The sequence below is a fragment of the Artibeus jamaicensis genome, unplaced genomic scaffold (assembly GCF_021234435.1).
Source record: "Artibeus jamaicensis isolate MK-2021 breed Jamaican fruit bat unplaced genomic scaffold, CSHL_Jam_final contig_332, whole genome shotgun sequence".
In the NCBI taxonomy this organism is placed as follows: domain Eukaryota; kingdom Metazoa; phylum Chordata; class Mammalia; order Chiroptera; family Phyllostomidae; genus Artibeus; species Artibeus jamaicensis.
Genome location: NW_026521788.1, coordinates 35,289,341 through 35,305,046, shown reverse-complemented (window position 1 = coordinate 35,305,046; position 15,706 = coordinate 35,289,341). Strand labels below are relative to the sequence as shown.

The following is a 15,706-nucleotide window of genomic DNA, read 5'->3' as shown; positions in this document are numbered from 1 at the left end:
GGTTCTGTTTCTGTTCTAGTTGTTTCCTTAGTTTGTTTTTATTTTAGGTGTGATTGTTAGTAATTGTAAGTTTGCTGTCATTTTAGTATACACGTTTTTTATCTTCTTTTTCTTAGATAAGTCCCTTTAACATTTCATAAAATAAGGGCTTGGTGATGATGAACTCCTTCAACTTGACATTATCTGAGAAGCACTTTATCTGCCCTTCCATTCTAAATGACAGCTTTGCTGGATAGAGCAATCTTGGATGTAGGTCTTTGGATTTCATGACTTGGAATACTTCTTTCCAGACTCTTCTTGCCTGTAAGGTCTCTTTTGAGAAATCAGCTGACAGTCTGATGGGAACTCCTTTGTAGGTAACTGTCCCCTTATCTCTTCTAGGATTCTCTCCTTCATTTTAATCTTGAGTAAAGTAATTATGATTTGCCTTGGTGTGTTTCTTCTTGGGTCCAACTTGTTTGGGAGTCTCTGAGCTTCCTGGATTTCCTGGAAGTCTATTTCCTTTGCCAGATTGGAGAAGTTCTCCTTTCTTATTTGTTCAGATAAGTTTTCCACTTGTTGCTGTTCCTCTTCCCCTTCTGATTCCCCTATAATTCAGATGTCGGAATGTTTATAGATATGCTGGAGGTTCCTAAGCCTCTCCTCATTTTTTTGAATTCTTATTTCTTCATTCTGTTCTAGGTGAATGTTTCTTTCTTCCTTCTGGTCCACTCCATTGATTTGAGTCCCAGTTTCCTTCCCATCACTATTGGTTCCCTGTGCATTTCCCCTCATTTCACTTAGTTTAGCCTTCATTTGTTCATCTAATTTGTGACTAAAATCAACCAGTTCTGTGAGCATCCTGATCACCAGTTTTTTGAACTGTGCATCTGATAGGTTGGCTATCTCTTTGTTGCTCAGAAGTATTGGCTTTGGGGCTTTGAGCCCTTTTTCTGCTTGAGCCATAATGTTTTGGTCTGTTTGCACCTATTATGTATGAGGGGTGGAGCCTTAGGTGTCCACCAGGGCAGGGCAATCCAAGTTGCTGGGTTGTGATGCTGTATGCGGGGGTGGGGTCTGAGAGACTTTGCTCTGCTCTCTGTCGCACCTCAGTCACTTCCACCACTTCCCCCACGCAAACTGGGCCTTTCTGGTGCTTATTCCCATGTGGGTGGGCTTGTGTGCATTCTAGGACTCTCTGGATTTCTCCAACACACTTTCCTGTGAGGGTGGGAGTCTCTCCCTATGCCTCAACCCCACAAGTGTTTTCAATTGGTGTTTTAAGGCTTTATTTTGAGGCGTTGGGAACCTGGATTGTGAGATCTTTCTCCCTCCCCAGTTATCTTCGTGCAATTGTGGGACCGTTGCCCAGTCAGCCAGCCACCTTGTGCATAATGCCCAGCTTCTCAATCGCTGCCTCGCTGGGTCTGCCTGTTGCCCCCCCCCCCCACCCCCACTGCCCAGGGTCTGCCAGCCTCCGCCTGGGTGCCCAGGGTCTGCCCGGTGCCACCTTGTATGCCCCGTGTCACCACTTCCTGTGCCTTACAAGCCCTCTCCACTTGGTCGCCCCACTCTGCCCCGCCTACTAGTCTGGGTGAATGTGTCTATTTTAACTCCTTGGTTGTCAGACTTCCATACAGTTCAATTTTCTCTCAGTTTTGGTTGTTACTTTGTTTCTGAATTGTTGTTGTCCTTATTTTGGTTGTTCCAGGAGGCACAGTGTGTCTACTAATGCCTCCATCTTAGTGGGAAATCCCAGGACATCTTTAAACATTCCAACATCTGAATTATAGGGGAATCAGAAGGGGAAGAGGAACAGCAACAAGTGGAAAACTTATTTGAACAAATAATAAAAGAGAAATTCCCCAATCTGGAAAAAACAGACTTCCAGGAAGTCCAGGAAGCTCAGAGAGTCCCAAAGAAAGTGGACCCAAGGAGAAACACACCAAGGCACATCATAATTACATTAGCCAAGATTAAAATGAAGGAGAGAATCCTAGAAGCAGCAAGAGATAAGGGGACAGTCACCTACAAAGGAATTCCCATCAGACTGTCAGCAGATTTCTCAAAAGAGACCTTATAGGCAAGAAGGGGCTGGAAAGAAGTATTCCAAGTGATAAAATCCAAAGACCTACATCCACGATTGCTCTATCCAGCAAAGCTTTCATTTAGAATGTAAGGGCAGATAAAGTGCTTCTCAGATGTCAAGTTGAAGGAGTTCAGCATCATCAAGCCCTTATTATATGAAATGTTAAAGGGACTTATCTAAGAAAAAGAAGATAAAAAAGATGAACAGTGAAAGGACAGCAAACTCACAGTTATTAACAACCACACCTGAAACAAAAGCAAACTATGCAGACAGCTAGATCAGGAGCGGAGCCACAAATATGGAGATCACATGGAGGGTTAGCAACAGGGAAATGAAAGGAGGAGAAGGGGGAGAAGATACAGAGAATAAGTAGCATAGACAGTGGGGAAAAAATAGAGAGGGGGAGTGTAAGATTAGTAAGGGAAATGCAGAAGCTAAAGAACTTAAGATACATGGACATAAACTAAAGGGGGGGGGAATGTTGGGGGAGGGTGTGCAGGATAGAGGGGAAATGGGACAACTGTAATGGCATAATAAATAACATAGTTTTAAGAGAAAATAATGAAAAAAGACTTCCCTAATTTGGTGAAGGAAATAGACATCAAATACAGGAAGCACAGAGAGTCCCAAACAAGGTGGAGGCAATGAAGCTCACTCCTAGACACATCATAATTAAAATGCCAAATATTAAGGATAAAAAAGAGTATCTTAGAAGCAGCAATAGAAAAGCAGTTAAGTTACCTACAGGGGAGTTCCCATAGGAACTGATTTTTTTCAAAGAAATTTTGCAGGCTAGAAGGGACTGGCTAGAAGTATTCAAAGTCATGAAATGCAAGGACCTACAACCTAGATTACTCTATTCAGCAAAGCTATCATTTAGAATTGAAGGGCAGATAGAGAGCTTCCCAGACAAGAAAAAACTAAAGGACATCATCAACAAACCATTATTATATAAAATGTTAAAGGGATTTTTTTTAAGAAGAAGAAGATCAAAACTATGAACAATAGTTATGAACAAAATGGCAATAAATACACAGCAACAACTGACTGTAAAAAAACAAACTGAGCAAAGAAGAACAGAGACAGAATCATGGATACAGAGTGTTTTGATGGCTGCTAGATGGGAGGAGGGTTTGGAGGAATGGGTGAAGAGGTGAGGGGATTAAGAAGTACAAATAGGCCCTAGCTGGGCTCAGTGGACTGAGCACCAGTCTGCATACCAGAGTCACTGGTTTGATTCCCAGTCCGAGCCCATGCCTGGGTTGTGGACCAGTTCCCCAGTAGTGGGCACGTGAAAGGAAACCACACATTGATGTTTCTCTCTCTTCTTTCTCCCTCCCTTCCCCTCTGTCTGAAAATAAATAAATAAAATATTTTAAAAAAATTTTAAAGTAGTATAAATAGGTAGTTACAGAATAGCCATGAGGATATAAATACAGTACAGGAAATGGAGTCGCCAAAGAACTTGTACGCATGGCCCATGAACATGAACAATGGTGGGGGTACTGCCTGAGGGAGTGGGGGTGCTCAGTGGAGGGGGCAAAAGGGGAAAAATCAGGACAATTGTAATCAATCATTTATAATTTAAAAATAAAATAAAACATACAAGGAACTCTTAAAATTCAACGAGGAAACAAACCAATTTTAAAATGAGCAAATATAAACAGACATCTAACTGAACAAGATGTATAGATAGCAAATAAGCATATAAAAAACTCAACATTATATATCATTAGGAAAATGCAAATTAAAACAATGAGATATAAGTAGTCACATATCAGAACGGTTAAAATGCAAAGCACAAAACCAATTTCTGATGAGGATGTGTAGCAATAGCAGCTCTCTTCATTTTTGGAAGAAAAATGTATGGCCACTTTGCAAGACACTTTGGAAACTATTTACCAAACTAAACTTTTACTATGTGGTCCAGCAATTGTGCTTCTTCTTTTTACCAAAAGGAGTCGAAAACTTATGCACTAATGTTTAGAGCAGCTTTATTCATAATTGCCAGTTTTGGAAGCAATTAAGATGTTCTTTAGTAGATGACTGGATAAAAAAATTGCAGTACATCCATACAATGGACTGTTATATAGAGGTAAAAAGAAATAAGCTATCAACTCATGAAAAGATAGGGAGTAACCTTAAATGCATATTGCTAAGTGAAAACATCCAATTTGAAAAGGCTACATACTGTGTCCATTTCCAGCTATATGGCATTCTAGACAATGCAAAGGTACAGAGACAATAAAAGGATTAGTGTTTGACAGAAGTATTGCTAAGGGTTAAGGCTGGGGAAGTGGAAGAGATGAATAGCCAGAGGACATAGTACTTCAAGGGCAGTGAAATTATTTTGTATGACACAGTAATGGTGGACACATGTCTTCATACATTTGTCAAAGCCTACAGAATGTACACACAAAGAATGACTCCCAATGTAAACTATGAATGTTAGTTAATAATAATGTATCAATACTGACGCATCAGTTGTAACTCATGCAAGATGTTAATAAGAGAAACTCTGTATATAAGAAGGTGAGGGAGTACATGAAAACTGTACTTTATGCTTAATATTTTTGTAAACATAGAGCTGCTATCAAATGAAGCCTATTAATTAAAACAAAGAGGAAAATGACAGAATGAAAAGAAAGTACTTCCAGAATGGCAGAATAAATATCTCAAAAGCTCACTCTTCCATAAAAGCACTGAGGACATTGGCAAATTAGGCAAAATCAACTTCTTCAGAACTCTGTAAACTAATCTAATGCTTGCAACAATGAAGGAGTGTAGGAGACCATTCTGCATGGCGTGGGCCCAGCCCCCAGTGGGAAACATTTACTGCAAAGTAACTTCATAAAAACCCATGTTAAACCTTCCTAGGATCTGTGTAACCGGTCCAACCACTTTTGCCCTTTTCATTTGCAAATATCCTTCTTCCTCCATGTAATTCGCGGTATTGGCTCCTTTGTTTTTTGTAAAAGGTAACCACCTAAAGCAACCTGTGCATAGCAAATGAGGACCACCATGTAATGTGCTGAGAAACCCAATAAAGGCCGGTCACCGGCAAGGGCTGCAGCTTTTGCTCCCCTTGAGAGAAAAGCCATGCTGTCCCTTTTCCTCCCTGTGTATGTCTCATTTCAACCATAATGACATGGACACTGCGGGCCAGTGTCCACATCAAAGAAGCACTTATTTCAAACAAACAAACAAACAGCTGAATCTTGGTGAGGCCAACAAGCTCTGTGGCATTTTAATTTATTCTACTGCCATACCTACCTCACTAGCTCTGTGGTAGCTTGAAAATCAAGCCTTACAAGCGTGGCAGCTATGAAATTCAGCAATCACTAGGTGGGCTGGTGGGCTGGGAGATAAAATGTGTTTGAAACTCTAAAAAGACACCATTTCCAGACAACTGTTACTATGTGACCTTAACTGGCACCTCCCTAGAAAGAGCCCATTCTCAGCAGTTGTATTTGACCTGATTAGGAATTCATTCTGTGGAAACAGCCTTATCTCTTGTGTTTGTTAAAAAAAAATTTAAAAATCAGTGACAATTGTTTAAAATTCCTGTTGCCTGAGACAATGACACCAACTGGGGCAAACAAGGTAACCAAAAAAACGTCTGCTAAGGAAAACCTGAGAATTAGATACCCACAGGAGGTTCTGAAATGCTCTAACATATTCTTGGGCATAGAGAAGGACATGCATATGTACAGGGATGTGTGCGTCTTTGGCCACCTTGGGCCTCTGAGCAAGCAGGAAATGAAGGCTAAGGCAGAACGACAAACTGCAAACAGTTGTTGAAGGTTTCCCTAAGCATACACAGATAAAGAGCTCCTTGGCAAAGGCTAGAATACTTATTGGTTCAAGGCATTAGCTCATAATCGTTAGCTCAACAAACTCTAAAATGTGATAGACTAAAAGAAAGACACATCATAGTTACAAGTTTAAAGCCAAACAAAAAAGTGAAAATGCTGAATGCAGCAAGAAGAAAGTAAACTATTATGTAAAAGACATAATAAAATTAACAGCTGATTTTTCATCAGAAAGCAAAGGAGTTGAAATGTTAAAAGATTGTCAACCAACAATTCAATACACAGTAAAACTATCCTTCAAAACTAAGAGAAATTAAAACATTCCCTTGCAGCAAAAACAGAGTTTGTTCCTATCAGACCTTCCTTATAAGATATATTGAAGTTAGAGACTTCAGTATCTCCTCATTAATGGACAGAACTAGGAAGAAGGTCAGCAAGGAAACAAGACTTGAACAACACTACAAACTAACCAAACCTAAAAGACATCTACAGGACATCTGTGGAGATGAAACTACTAATCAAAAAGCTTGCCACAAAGAAATGCCCAGGCCCAAACCTCTTCACTGGTGAATTCTACAAAACATTCAGTGAAGAATTAACAAAAATCTTTTATAAATTCTTCTAAAAATAGAAATAAAGACACCAATTCAATCTATGTGATCACAATACCAAAAACACACAAAAACTTCTCAAGAAAATAAAAGATCAATATTTATTATGTCTACATAAAAATTCTCAACAAAATACTAACAACCTGAATCCAGCAACAGATAAAAGGATTATATACCATGACTAAGTAGGAATTATTCAAGAAATGCAAGGTTGCTATCAGTCAATGTCATACAGCAAATTAAGAGAATGAAGGAAAAATTATTTTAACAGACACAAATTTCATTTGACAAAAATCCAACACCCGTTCATAATAAAAACACTCAACAAAGAATGAAGAGAAGGGAACCTCCCCAACCTGATGGAGTATCCGTGAAAAACCCACAGCTAAGAACATATCTAATGATGAAAGGCTGAACACTGTAATCCTAATGTGAGACCTAAGGTACAGATGGCTGCTCTCACCACTCCTATTCAGTATCACACTAGAGGTTCAAGCCATAGCAATCATGCTGGCAAGAAAAAAAGAAAAGTATCCAGATTGGAAAGAAAAAAGTATAACTACTTCTAGTCTCAGATGACATGATCTTACATACAGAAAAGCCCAAGGAACTAAGGAGCCAGAGGCTTATATGAGCCATGTGTATGAACATTAGAAGCACTTAGGATTGTGGCAAAGCTTACAATGAAGAGGGACAATGAGTCAAAGGCCAAGATGTCTGTGCCCTAGAGTTATGGACCAGTAAGGAGGAGCTGATACAGCCAAATACCCTAAGTGTCAAAGGAAAAAGACTGAGTAGTAATTCATTTAGAAGTGGCAATAAGAAGTAAACACAAGACCCCACTCTAAACACTAAAGAACTAAAGTAACTGAAAAAATAAGAATTCTTCATTTTAAGAATGCTACTAGGGAATCAGTACATTTGGGAAAGAGGTTTCAGTTTCAATCAGAAAATGTAGAAAAAGAGGTCAATGTGTGAGTTTGTTAAGATCTGAGAAAATTCCATATAGCATAATGGAAAGTATAGGGGAAAAGGGAGGACTGAGAGAACAGAGGAGTGAAAAATCAGGCCACGTGGAAAGAGAGCACATTATTATGTTTGACATACAGGTCCCCAACTTAGGATGATTCTGATTACAATTTTTCAAATTTATGATGGGGTGAAAGTGATATATGTTCAGTAGAAATCATACTGAGAATTTTGAATTTTGATCTTTTCCTGGGCTAGCAATATGTGGTACAATACTCTCTCATGATGCTGGGCAGCAGCAGTGAGCCACAATTCCAGTCAGCCACATGATCACGAGGGTAAACCACCAATACTCTGTAGTGTATTCATTGTGTTTGGTAATTTTGTCCAACTGAAGGCTAATGAAGTGTTCTAAGCACCTTTAAGGTAGGCTAAACTAAGCTATGATGTTAGGTAGGTTAGGTGTACTAAATGCATTTTTAATTTATGGTATTTTCAACTGACGAGTTTAACAGAACATAACTCCATCATAAATTGAGTATTCTATAGAGGAAGTAGATCAGTGTTTCTGCACCACCAGTCCCCTGAGTTATGGATAAGACATAATCCTATAATTATGACAATGTCAGGAATTGAAGGACAGACAGGACAGGGAACCGACACCCAAGAAGTCATAGAATGGAAAGAGGAACTTTTATATCTGCAATATTAAAAACTATCTGGGATAAGTGCACCAAACCTTTTTTATTACATCAAGGCATAGAAAGAAAATGACAGTTTTAAGGTATGCTGGAGTAAGGGTTGTCTTACACAAAGAATCTCTCTCTACCACCCATCCCCATAACTAGCTCTAGGGGTCTAGAGGTCCCAAACTCCAAATGGCCTGATTAACTTAACTTTTCATGACAAAATGGTATGCCACAGCTCATGTGTTGGGAAATTCTGCACTACATGAGTCATACTAGAAACCCCCAAGAATGCCCTGCATTTCTCTCTCTTCATTAAGAATTACCAATGTGTGGCAAGAAAATCTCAGATATTCCACGCAGCAACATTTTTACAGATATGTCCCCTAGAGCAAGGAATATAAAGGAAAGAATAAACAAATGGGATCTTATCAAAATAAAAAGCTTCTGCATGGCTAAAGAAAACAGTATTAAATTAAAAAGACAACCAACTGTACGGGAAAACATATTTGCCAATGATACCTCAGACAAAGGTTTAGTCTCCAAAATATACAAAGAACTTACACGACTCCACTCTAGGAAGACATCTAACCCAATTAAAAAATGGGAAAAGGACTTGAACAGACACTTCTCCAAAGAGGACATACAGAATATCCAGAGACACATGAAGAGATGCTCAATATCATTAGCTATCAGAGAGATGCAAATTAAAACCACAATGAGATACCACTTTACACCAGTCAGGATGGCTATCATAAACAAAGCAACAAACAACAAATGTTGGAGAGGTTGTGGGGAAAAGGGGATCTTAGTTCACTGTTGGTGGGATTACAGACTGGTACAACCATTATGGAAAACAGTATGGAATTTTTCTCAGAAAAATAAAAATCGACCTGCCTTTTGACCCAGCAATTCCACTGCTAGGATTATATCCCAAGAATCCTAAAATATCAATTTCAAAGAACCTATGCACCACAATGTTCATAGCAGCACAATTTACAATAGCCAAGAGTTGGAAGCAACCTAGGTGCCCATCAGTAAATGAATGGATCAAAAAACTGTGGTACATATACACAATGGAATTCTATGCAGCAGAGAGAAAGAAGGAGCTACTACCCTTTGCAGCAACATGGATGGAACTGGAAGGCATTATGCTGAGTGAAATAGGCAAGGCATTGAAGGACAAATACCATATGATCTCACCTTTGACAGGAAGCTAAACAATAAAACAAACAAGCAAACAGAATAAAAACAAAGACACTGAAATAGAGAACAAGTAGGCAGTGACCAGAGGGGAGAGGGAAGGGAATTTAAGGGGAAAAATGGGGAGGGATTTTGAGGAACAAGTATGAAAGACACCTGAGGACTGGGGGGGGGTGGAATGGGAGGGAAGTGGGGAGATGGGGCGGGGGTGGGGCTGGGATGGGAGAAATAGACAAAAAATGTACTTGAAAAATAATTAAATAAAAATTAAAAAAAAAAAGAATTACCAATGTGGATGATCCACAAATCACTAGTCCTTCAAAATACACTGTGTAGAAGAGATTTGCGGTCTTATGTTTTGGGAAATGGCTACATATTCTATCTTTTACCACCTTGTGCAAAATCATAATACTATATACATTAAAGGCACTGTGTAGTGTACTGAAAACCTCATTTAACTTTGTTTAATTTGTTCATTCCCACACTCATCTGATCAGAGATATCTACACCTACTGACATCCAGGAAAATAATTTTTGGAAAATGTGGCTTAACTTTTCTGACAGATAAACTAATCAGCCTCAACTTGATCATTCCCAGGGACAGATATTACCACCTCTGGATAATCTGTTCTATTTGTACAGTCTGATTAATAGCCTCTCACTTTAAGCTGAAATTTGCTACCCTTTATCTTAAAATGCACAGTTTTGCTATCTACAGTTAGAAATCACACCTATTCATTCCTCAAATCCAGTTCTAAATGTAGACTAGTTCTCTGAAAATACCACACTATTTCATAAATGGTTTTGCACATGTTATTTTTTCATCTAAATGCTCATTCTTCTCCTACAGAAACCACTCCTCTGCAAACTCTAGTTTTACTTATCGGTCCAATAGTAACTTCCTTTATACGCCACTATCCCAGACAACAACCAGTTGCAGCTTGCTTCTCCAGTCCTGTAGACATCACTCTATTGAAGCACATACCTTCACTGCCCTACACTAATACTGCATTATAGCTATCAACAATGTGTCACCCCCACAGACTCAACACCCTGTCAGCAGGAAGTATCTACTACTCATCTTTTTATGGAATGGAAGAGGCACATAAATCTTCTACCTAACCAATAATTGCAATGATTCCAACTGAGCCCACACACTGTGTAATTCTTTTACCATCTGCAAATCAATGCTTCAAGAAGCTATTACCATTCCACAGCTCTCACACAATATACAAATTTATCCCAGCTTGAGAATTGAGTAGAGTTCAACATATAAGTTCTCAATGAATATTTGTGAAATGGTTGAAGAAATTTTATCTGAAGTATAAGCAATGGTTCACACTTTAGTTAGACTTCTAAATTTTCATAATCGAGCCTTAAATTTACCTTCCAACCATCAAAGATAAGGGAAGTAAAATCTTCAAATGAAGACTATCTTTACATCAAATTCATGTGTGATAATACCAACTCTCTGACATCCACTACTTAACAAAAGCCCAGATGTGAGAAACAGAACAGCCAAAATAATGCCTGAGAGAATATGTACTGCATATGTTCTTTCAAATCTAAATTTTATCCTTGCACCAAATTATACCAATAGAAGGATCTTTAGTTGGACAACATTATTTCATGACACACTGTAGAACCACCTTTTCTCACTTGGACTAAAGGTCTTTGCAGCTTACTGAAGAACGTAAGTAAGAAATGAACTTAAGGAATTTATCATTATTTCTACTTTGGGAAGCTGTCTGAGACCTGACCACTATATCACAAGGCATTTTCTTTATAAGAATGCATACAAAGCAATCTTTTTTTATGATTCTGTCTCATAAAAGCCAATCTTTTCAGGAGAAATGTACCCTTTATATATTCTGTAATTCTCATATTGGATCAAGTTTTGTTCTTTGCTTTTGCTGCAATGAATGTTACAGCCAAAATTTTTTTCTTACTTCAAGAACTAGATGAGGCCATATGTGTCAGTTCTACTACTTCTTTTCCCAATTTTATTACCTATATTGTAAATTAGCTCCAAAATAACCTCAAGTCCCCAGAAGAACATGAGGAGAGTGAAAAGGAATAAGAAATTAACAGCTACTACTGGGTGCCTTCTATAAGCCAGACAGGCACCCGATCCTCAAACAGTGAGGAAAAGCTATTATAAGCTATAGTCTACAAATGATAAACTGAAGTACAGAGAGTTTAAGTAAGTCACTTAAACTCACAAAGCTAATATGCGCCAGGCCAGGGTTGGACCCCAGCCCTGAGTGACTACAGAGCCACACTGTACATAGGACTAATCAAATTAAAGACTACTATGCTATGCTTCGAAAGGAATAGAATTCTAGCACTGCACAGTACCTTCTTTTGTTTTCTTTTGATGGTACTTAAGAAATTTTTAAACTTCAATTTATATATGCCAAAGAATCACTTGGCATTAATTCTACGTTATTCAAAAAACAACAAACTTCAACAAAGTCAACATTTAATGATTCCCAAATGAGAACTAGAAAATCACACCAAAACTTAAAGTCCAAATAGCAGACATAAATAAAATATTTATATTTATGATAAAGTTAAAAAAAAAGTTTGAGCCAGAAGAAAAATTAGACATGCTATTCTAAATAGTACCACATTTAACCTGCAATATTTTGATGCCCACTAAAAACCAGGCCTAAAAAAAAAAGATTTTCGGGGGAGGGGTTAAGGGAAATTATGACCCAAAATTAATCAGAAGATAGAAAATTAGATTCACCTGCTTAAGTCACTTTTTCCATGGTGATGATAGCGGTCAGGATGGCTGAGGTGGTAATGTTCCTGTCCACTCCACCTTTGGGGCGGCCTTTTCCAAAATCCTTCCTGAGACTGCCGGACACTTCTGTCTGATCGATCAAAGCGATTCATATTGTCACGCTCCACTAGGCAGATTCAAAAGCAAAACAGTATAAATATGTACACACTCTATAAAAACTACTTATAGTTTGACCATTAAATGCTGCTGAAATTATAAAACATTCTAGAAAATATCAATCATTTATGTTAGCTAATCACAAAACCAAGATTTCCAGAAGAAAAATAACCAGTTCTTTGGTAAAAACTAAAGTTTATATCATTTGAACTGAAGAAAATTATTAAGCGTTCCTCATATCACAGTCACTTAAAATAATAATTAATGGTACCAGTTTTAAAACAAGCAAATTATACTTGAAGTCAACATTATACATTTTAAATACCAGTAATCAGTTTTAAGTGGTCTTCATCATTATCACTAGTTGGTTCTGACTTCAAAATGAAAATAAGATTTTAAATCTAGTAGAGAATTCATTCCTAAAAATGAATGTCACAATTTATTTTCCCTGATTTCAAGAAGTACAAATTAGCTTTTCATCACAAACAAATCATATTTTTTAATTAAGCTTACAGTTTTAGAAAGACGCTTCGATCTGCCTGCAGTAAAGCTTGTTCAGTAAGTTTAAAATGCCACTGAAAACAAAGCCAGTACTTTGCAGCAACAAATAGTACACTCCCTGAAATCCAAATGCCACAAAAACACGAAAAGAATCTCTCTGAAATACCCCAAGCTTCTCCTTCACTTACCCAAACACTTTTTCCTCACATATCTGAGCACTCACTAAGAGAATTACTTTGTACAAGGGAGACATTGTGTTGCCTGCTGCCTACTCGGACATAGCTGCACACAAGGCACTGACAAACAGGCCTTCCTTCCTGCTTGATTCCCAGCCCTCCCTGTGGGAAGCCAGCCCAGTTTACCCTGTGACTCCATCTTCGCCCAATGCTTACATAGCTACTGAGTTAGGACTGTTACTAAAAATACAACTCAACACTAATCTAAGCTAGGAACAGGAAAGGATTCTGTAGTTTGAGAATTATTACACAAGAAAGTTCAAATCCTGCATGTTCAGAATTCTTTGTGATAAAAGAGCTTTAAATATCAATGTAATCCCTTATTTAAAAAGAAAACCTCACTATTTAAGTGATTATTTTCACTTAATCTAAAACTTAAATTTGAAATGCGGAGTTTCATTACAGTATACCAGATGAAAAAGAAACTTTCACACTTCAAAGAAAAAATCATGCACTTAAAGTATAGATGTTCATTCTCATGTACACTGAACTCACTGCAACATATTTCTTATAAATGCATTATTCAAATAAAGTTTAAGAAGATAATGAAATTTTGTTTAAGCTCATTAGAGGAATCAATTTGGGGAAAACAACTGTATGTTTTACAGTTTTTAAAAAGACTTTTTAAGGAAAAAATTTCAAAGGAGGCCTACATTGGAAATTATTTCAAACACTCTATTGTTGAGATAAATTAAAATATATTGTTTTAATTTAATTATAGAAAACCAGCTTGATAGATAAATAAAAGCATTGTGACCATGATGACCCCCCAAAAAAATCATTAGTAGAAAATTGCAAAAAAAAAAAACTAAAAATAACCCTATGAAGGCTTAAAACTGTGTTTAGTTTACATCTGTATCATAGTCATAGACTCAGTTAAGTTCCTTAAATATTTCTACATGGCATTAAAATGTTAACGTTAGTTTCAGCAATTCTATACAGCTGAGGGATATCTATACCTCCTTTTAAATGTTCTGAGTTCATGTTTTTTTCATTTCAGGCAAATAAAATTCAACTCACTCCCCACACAAGAAATTCTATAACATCTGATATGTAATTAGCACATCATCAACACAGTGCACAGAGTAACAAGAACAAACAAAGCAGGCAAACAGGTCAGAAGATAAGATTAAATACTGTGGGAAATTACAGTGCAAAAATGGATGTGAAGCTTTTCTGTTTACTAAAGGTTGTTGGTACTATACCCAGCCTTTAAATTAAAGTACCTTTACTAAAATATGAATTCAAACCTGGGCATAATGACAAATAAGTACTAGAAACAAACATCTGTCATGACCAAAAAAGATGACTGGTAGAAATTGAGAAAGAGGGGCTTACTTCTCAGAGATATGACTGCTCCAAGATTCTGTAGGAAGAGTCCTACTATACTTCTACCTGAGGCTCCCACCAGTCACGTGTTTATATACTTTAACATGTTACTAAGAAGATAATGTGAAGCAACATCAGTGGTAGTTTCTGAGAAAAGGTTGAGTTCTTGAACAGTTAAAGAAATAATATAGAAAGAAAATTAAAGCAAATAAAATTACAAAATGGAGATAAATCAAAACTAGTTTCCACAGCCAATAAAGAAATGAGACAAAGAAGACTATGAAAGGAAATAAGTACTTCTGAATGTGTGATATCATAGGAAATGATGGGGCAAACCTAAAAGCATCCTGGTTTGAAAAAGTTTTAACCCAATATGCTGATCAAAACTTGTTGGGAATGACCCTGCCTGGTTTCAGGAGCTGTAACCGCCCCACCCCCCCATGGTTAAGGTTGAGTAAGCAACCTTCAGACCATAAGCCACTGAGGAGACAAAGTTTATCTCCCTAACAGGAGTGCCACTTCTGCTCCATTTTTTAGTAACTGGACCCCAATGCTTGATCAAATTAGCCAATGACAGGCAAGATGCTCCAAGGGCGGAATGACCTAAGACAAGCATGATCATGTGGAGGTCCCAGGGAAGGACTTGGGGGCTATGGAGAAAGTGGTGGATGAGCCCTCAGTCTTTGGCTTTGACGAAACCTGAGTCCTCATTCTGTCTGTGAGAAGTCTCCTAATTCCTTGTCTATCTGCCTCCGCTGCCTGACTTGAGCCTGAAACAATGACAGAGGGTAGTACAGACCAGTACTGGAAAGGATAGGCTCCTTGGGTGATATGGCCTGAGAAAGGATATGTAAAATCCTGTGAAGCCTGCTTTGCGAAGCATGCTCTTAACTAAATAATAAAGGTCTGAGCAGGAAATGAGTTTGTTTCCCAAAGTTTTGTAGCCCTTTAGCTAACAGACCCTGACACAGAAGAAGCCCTAATAGTTCTTTGAATGCTATCTATTATTTGACCCTTACTGCCTGACAATGGTTAATGAACTTTACCTGTATTCCTGTGCAAATTGAAACCAAATAAAAGCCTGTCCGGGAAAGGGTTGGCGCACTTTCCCCTTCAGAGAGTGGCCAGGCCACTCTGAGGCACTCCCCCCTTGAGGGAGTAGCTGTGCCGTCCCTTTTCCTCCACAGGACTCGGTAGTCCATGTGAATATGTCTAGAATCTCATCCGTGACCTCACGGGCACTGAGAGTTGGTGCACACGTCAAAAATTATCTATACACAGCAGACTCAGCCCCACCTATGAGCTTATGACTGGTGAATAAAAGCCTTTTGAAGGAGATTTCCAGCTCCAAATGTAAAAGGCAACACATTTTAGTATGTAGGGTTT

General features: G+C 38.0%; 1 protein-coding gene across 5 annotated transcripts in view; it reads right to left on the bottom strand.

Moving 5' to 3' along the window:
- CCSER2 (coiled-coil serine rich protein 2) overlaps positions 1-15,706 on the bottom strand; it is a 201,959-nt gene that overhangs the window by 99,333 nt on the left and 86,920 nt on the right. For 4 of the 5 annotated variants that reach the window (XM_053663911.1, XM_053663912.1, XM_053663913.1 and 1 more), the window contains exon 5: positions 12,102-12,264. In XM_053663911.1, the coding sequence (XP_053519886.1) occupies positions 12,102-12,264 (163 nt within the window). Of the gene's footprint in view, positions 1-12,101; positions 12,265-12,943; positions 13,061-15,706 lie in introns of those variants that run through there. The other variant, XM_037138371.2, reaches the window with a different exon arrangement.